General features: G+C 36.5%; 1 protein-coding gene across 1 annotated transcript; it reads right to left on the minus strand.

Annotated features, from left to right (window-relative positions):
* Positions 1-207: 207 nt before the first annotated feature.
* Positions 208-6,029, minus strand: LOC133446412 (uncharacterized). Its single transcript, XM_061724435.1, has 5 exons — positions 5,888-6,029; positions 5,480-5,794; positions 5,274-5,370; positions 2,940-3,009; positions 208-1,414 (listed from the first exon to the last, which is right to left on the minus strand). The coding sequence occupies exons 1-5, from the start codon at positions 5,994-5,996 to the stop codon at positions 1,184-1,186; spliced, it is 822 nt and encodes a 273-aa protein (XP_061580419.1). The 5' UTR covers positions 5,997-6,029; the 3' UTR covers positions 208-1,183.
* Positions 6,030-6,391: the final 362 nt, after the last annotated feature.

Consider the following 6,391-nt stretch of genomic DNA (forward strand, 5'->3'; position numbering starts at 1 on the left):
TTCCATCCAGACTCTCCATGGCGCAAAGTTTGCGCCGCAAACCGTAAGACACGCAACACCTCATTTAAATACTGCTGTTTGCACCTGTTTGCACGCAATCTTAGTTGATCACCCGCAAAACACACAACAACAGCACGCGCAAACTTTTTCAGTGCACACGCAATTTAGTACTCTTTATTTAGGATCTTAGTAAATCGGGCCCTCAGTCTCTTGACCGTCACAGATTCACCACACAACTGCAGAGTAATCTGAGTATTTCTGCAGATGACAGGACTCGGATTTGTGCTGGAAGTCTGAGGTGGACAGCGTGAAGAGGAAGGGTATGAGTACAGTTCCCTGTGGTGCTCCTGTGTAGTCAGTAATCCAGGTGATTCAGGTGGGATCCACCTGTGTCTTCTGGAGTTTCTTACATAGTAATGGAGGCGGGATGGTGTACAATAGACTGGCCCACAAAGCTCTTACATTGTTCTGCTGGAGCCTGTTCTCCAACTTCCTCTCAAAATGACTCAAAATGTTTAAGAGGTAAATAAAACAAAAAAACAAAAAAAATACATTAAGCATCAACAGTTTAAAAAGTATGAAGTACAGTCAAAACCAAGGACCCACAGAACCAACTTAATGACTTAATAAGCTTACTGTACCCTGAACCAATCATAAGCCACCACGACTTCATCATGCTGCTCATAACAATAATTGTTTTACAAACACCGTTTTACTACAAATTGCTCTGATAATCATGTCCTCCATTGTATTATGAAGCGTTTCTGATCAGGGGGAGGGGTTTATTCTGGGTAGTAAGTTTGTTCAAAGGCTGCAACTTCCTACGTTGGTCTAAACTGTTTGTCATGAGCACGGTCATGTATTCTGTATTACACAGCATCGAGGTTTGGTTGGTTAAAGCAAAAATAGAGTTTATACAGAACTGTGGGGTCGATGTGTTACTTTCAGACCATCTTTGAAGGCTCAGAGGTTAAACGAGCACACAGGAACCTCACTGGCGCCACATGTTCTGTGAACCAGGAGGACCTTACAGAGCTCATGAAGAAAGAGCAACCACCTCAGTGGTTCATTCATCTCTACGTCCAGCTCTTTTGACTCAACCATGCTGTTGTGTTGTGCTGTGTCCCTCCACAGGCCTTCATTTGAAATTGCTGCTTCAAAACTAAACATAATGGCGTCCGTATTAATGGTGCCATCGGTGTAAACCGGAGTCAAGTTGTCTCGTCTGATTTATGTCTGACCTGGCAATAAAGCTTTTCTGATTCTGATTCTGATTCTGATAAAGTACATTGGTATAAATGTCATCCTCTCCTAATGTCTGTGAACTGTGTCTCAGCTCAGATGGACCACAGATGTTCAGCCTCTCCATGTACGCTCTGCTCTGCTTGTTGTTTGCCCTCCGGTCCGTGCCAGTCTAGGGTTTAAAGAAAATGTCACAGTTAGTGGCCTGTGGATCCAAGTGCACTCACTCAGAGGAGGTATCAGGCGGCTCGGTGGGCCGGCTTTGACTGGAATATGGGTCGAGAGGTGCAAGCAGACAGGGAAACAGAGAAACCCAGAGAGGTTAGGTACGTTTAACCAGTACAATGCAAAGAGAGGCCTTTCAATTATAAACAAAGTGAAACCCCTACTTGATTTAAATGCACTCCGTACTTTGTACTGCTCCTTGGTACTCCCATACTTCACGTATTGTGTTGAAGTTTGGGGAAACAGTTACCAATGCACAATTAATCCATTAGTCACATTACGAGCAGTGCGAATTATTCACAAGGTTGGATTTCTAGAACACACTCGTATTTTGTATAATCCTATTTAAAGCATTCAACAAATTACTACCAAGTAACATACAAGACTTTTTCACAGTTCAAGAGAGAACTTATAATTTGAGAGGATATGGTGATTTTAAAATACCGGTACCTAAAGTTCGAACTACTCGTAAAGTTTTTTGTGTGTCTGTATGTGGTGTGAGACTTTGGAACAGTCTGGATATCCAACACAAGCAATGCCAAAATATCAACAGATTTAAATTTCTATATAAACACATGATCTGGTCAAATTATAAAGAGAGTGGGTGGTAACACTTTCTTAAATCAACTTTGGTCTTGAAATGTTTGTGTAATTGTTGTTCCTCATTTAGTAAGTTTGTATTGTCCATTACCTACTGGTACTGTTGTTCTTACCATCACTGACGTGTATGTATGTACTATATGTATCTACTATATGTCCATGTCCATTATGTCCATTACCTTCTGGTATTGTTGTCCTTACCATTGCTGGTATTTATTATAAATATAAGTTAACGGTTTATTATAAATATAAGTTAACGGTTAACTATAAATATTACTATATATATATATTATTCCTGGACTTGCGCGCATTGTGGCCATGAAATGCATCTGCATTTCATGGCCACAATGTGTGTGAATTTAGGTGAGGTGAACTGTAGAATAATTTTTATTATAATTTGATATAGGTCTTTTGTTCATTGTTCTGGTTCAAATGTTGAGACAGGAAGAAGCCTTAAAAAAAAATCTGTCAAATTGTTAATGAGAAACAGGGGTGGGATTAAATAAGTTTTCTTCTTCCCACTCACTTTCGAGTGTTAATGAGTTAATTTGTATTTTGAACCTGCACCTGATAAACCTGATAAAAGGTATTTGTTTAATTTTATGTTGCACGCAGGTCACTTATGTTATGTTTTATTGTTCGAAATAAATATGAAGTGATTGATTGATTGATTGAGGGCAGGAAGTCAAAAACTACTACATGAAACTGCTCTGCTGGGGGTTCGACGGAGACTTTTTAAGAGAAGTGGTTGCACTTCTCTTAAAAATGAGTTCACGACCACAGACATAAAAAACCACAAGAGCGAGTTACAAATGATAAATATGTTGAGAAAGGACGTAGAAATGGGTTGAGGATTACTAAATTTATCTGACCTGTCCTTCTGACTGAGACTGAAACTGGTTCTGGACTGGTTCCTGAGTTTCTGCTGCCGTTCTGTGTTTCCTGCAGAGATAAAAAATTGACCAAAACACTGATCACACTTTTAAGGCACTATTTTGTTAAATTAGACTGCAGTAAGATTTTACAGTTCATAACAAGCAACAGTTGACAAATACACAGTGTTGGGGAATAACGGAACACATGTACCGCCATTACACATTTTTAATACGTTTTATGTTTGTGTATTGTTTTTATGTAAAGCACTTCGTGCTGCATTTTTATGCATGAAAAGTGCTATACAAATAAAGTTTGATTTGATTTGATTTTGAGTAACTGTATTGTGGTACAGTTACTATTTTAAATTAAGTAGTTTTTTTAATACCATTTAAATACTTTCATATTTTCTACTTTCCAACCAAAGATAAATAATATTGATAATATTGATAATAAATAAATAAATAAATAAATAAATAAATATTAAGAGAAATTGTGTTGCTTGCTTTGAATAATTCTCATAATTCCCGGTAAATAACTGCCTAAACACATAACGTAAATATGGTAAATCAACGTTGCATAAAATGCAGTCAATTGGTAATAATATGTTTTTGTTTTCTTTTTATATACAAAATGGTTTTAATGATATACAGTAGTAAAATATACTGTTCATGTTATTGATATTTTGAGTTCACTTACATGCATTCTTAATTTTGTTATTCTTATACGCAACAATTAGCCGGTAACATCACTAAAACTGGACATATACTATTCTGAAGAGTTTAGTTTTATATTATATTTTATGGAAGAGCTTTGATATGTTTGACCTTTTTTAAGTAAATGGGTACGCAGAAATGCAAAAATATTCAAATGTTAAAGTCAGTGCTATGTTCAAGCACTTTGTCACTTTATTTAAGAAACAGAAAAATGTTTAATAAAGAAAACAAAAATAATTTTGAATTTTGAATATATTGCATATCCTTTTTATTTTTATTTAGTAAATATATTAACTTTGGGATTAATATGCCCTCTCTTTCTGCTCCTGTGTGCATTTGCCCGGAGAGTTTTAGTTCCTAATTAATGGTAAGTGAGTTTGTAACAGATGTAACTGTAATCTTCATTTTTGTAATTATACGCCATATTTATAAATGAATATAATGACAATCAATGTTAAGTATTCTAAACGTATTCAAACAAAGTAACAGAATACGCTACAGAATACATTTTAAGGCAAGTATTCAGTATTCAGTAACTAAATACAATTTCAAAGTATTCTAGCCAACACTGCAAATACATGTTGTGGATCCCAGGTTGAATGTTTTGTTGGAGCTACATGCAGCCATCAAGCATCAACCAGCCGTTCACATTTGCAGCAAATCTTCACACCTTCAAGCTCATCAAAGGTCAACCAGCCATTGGATGTACAAGCTTTACACAACAAATCATTTATATAGCGAATGCTGTCTGCCACAAATCTTCAAATCTGTTTTTCTTTTTCAGGAAAAGTTTCCTTGGAGTGCTAAATACGTTTCTAAAAATTAACTGAAGCAGTTTCAGTTCACAGAGATTTGTAGAAGTGAATAGCTCATCCTCAGCAGAATAAAATAAGAATAAAAAAAGACTTTATATTTAGGTACATTTAGATCTATTTTGGATGAAATGCTTTCCTGTTAAGTTGAGGATATGCTTTTAACTTTGAACTTTGTTTTGTGTCAGATAATTTAAAAATGTTTTAAAGAACATAATCTAAAAAAAAAAGCTTCAAAAAGTTGTGTATATTGTTTCAACAAATAAACTCCAACCACTAACACAATTAATCAGTTTTTTCTTTAAAATTTTACAACATTTACTAATAGTGATTAAAGTATGATTGTAAATTAAGATTACTGTCGACCCAGATTATGTTTGTGCAGCTACATCATGTATAACGATGGTTAAGTAGATAAGACAAATCGTCAGATAATCAGCCAAAGTTTTACTTTGGATGTTTGACTTATTGGAAGAATAAAACTTCTTGCATTTATGGAGCTCCTCATACTCACTCTGTAGCGGTCCAGTTACATAAAAACTATATTTTATGTTTACTTTTGTTTAATACATCAGGCTGCAGAGAGATTAACGTCATTTGGCTAAAATGTACTGTTTAGATCAGATAGTTATGACTCTTTTTACACTGCTGCTCACTGCGTCTTCATGTTAAGTCCGTCCAGAGACTCCCGCTACAAGGAGAGACTGATGTGACTGGCTCTCTACAACTTTTGGGCATATTTAATGAGAAGAGTGAACGTTTTGGGTTTATATTTGTGAATCTGGAGCTGAAAGATGTTACTCACCTGCAGAGGCAGAAAGCTGACATGATGCAACCCAGCAGCAGTCCAAGAGCAGACGGTATGATGATATTAATATGGTCTAATAAACCTTTTGGTGCAACTACAACAAAAAGGTAAACAAGTCAAATTTGCGGGTTTCTTCAACTTTGAATTGTATAACTAGTTGTTTAATTGTATTTGTGAAGAAACATACTTTTTGGTTTACGTACCTTTGTTGACCTCAAACACTGTTAAATTCCATCTGATGTATCTGAAGCCGTTTCTGCCAGACACTTGACAGCTATAAAGTCCTGCATCCTCATGCTGAATATTAGAAATACGTAGGTTTGAAGGGATGTTGGGGTTTATTCTCAGACTGAGTGAAGAGAAATTGGAAAAGGTCTGATTTTGCCTGAGAGAATATATAAACCTAAATCTGTCTCTGGTCCAGATGACCTGCACTGCATTTTCATAAGATATGTTGCAAGTAAACGTGTGTGAGTCTCCTCTGGACACCAGCGCAGTCCTGTCTTCTGTCAGAGCCCCTGAAGGTCGATGCAAACAAAAAAATCAATAAGTAATTATTCAAACCTAGATATAATAAAAGCATAAATCACAAACTCAAATGTGCTCCGTACCTGCAAATACGAGCCACACCTGGAACAGCTGACAGAAGAGCAGAGCTGCTGGGTTTAGGTCGACCATGATGAACATCAGACGGCAAATAACCAACTGGAACTTCAACATTTGCTTTAAATATAAAAGCGGAGGAGGTTCAGAGAGGAAGTGGTGAGATGGTATTTCACATAACTCGAGTGTAACGCATCACACCTTTTGATAGATGGTTCATTTTATTAGATTCAGTTCAATGATACTTTAATAACCACTGAAGAAGAATTTTGCACTAGAAAGTAACTGTAAAGACCTGATGTGTTAATGACAGGAATGACTTCCTGGTTTCCTGGTGAAGTCACTCCATTCTTGCGTAACCTCAGTGTTGTGCAAGACGATGTGCAGTTGTCCGTTTCTGCAACATATGCATCCTTATTTTACCACCATGAACTCCAGAGGGCCCAGAACGGTCACCAGCACGGATCCAGACTTCTCTTCAGTTAATTCAGTTTCTTTAAGTCCACATTTTC

Source organism: Cololabis saira, chromosome 6 (genome assembly GCF_033807715.1).
Source record: "Cololabis saira isolate AMF1-May2022 chromosome 6, fColSai1.1, whole genome shotgun sequence".
NCBI classification, from domain to species: Eukaryota; Metazoa; Chordata; class Actinopteri; order Beloniformes; family Belonidae; genus Cololabis; species Cololabis saira.

Excerpts from the sequence above, each read along its gene's own strand:
- LOC133446412 (XM_061724435.1), bottom strand. The coding sequence starts at position 5,996 with ATGTTGAAGTTCCAGTTGGTTATTTGCCGTCTGATGTTCATCATGGTC. Across the intron at positions 5,795-5,887 it reads GGTGTGGCTCGTATTTGCAG|GGGCTCTGACAGAAGACAGG; the intron begins GTACGGAGCACA and ends ATCGACCTTCAG. Across the intron at positions 1,415-2,939 it reads AGTCTCAGTCAGAAGGACAG|ACTGGCACGGACCGGAGGGC; the intron begins GTCAGATAAATT and ends TTTAAACCCTAG.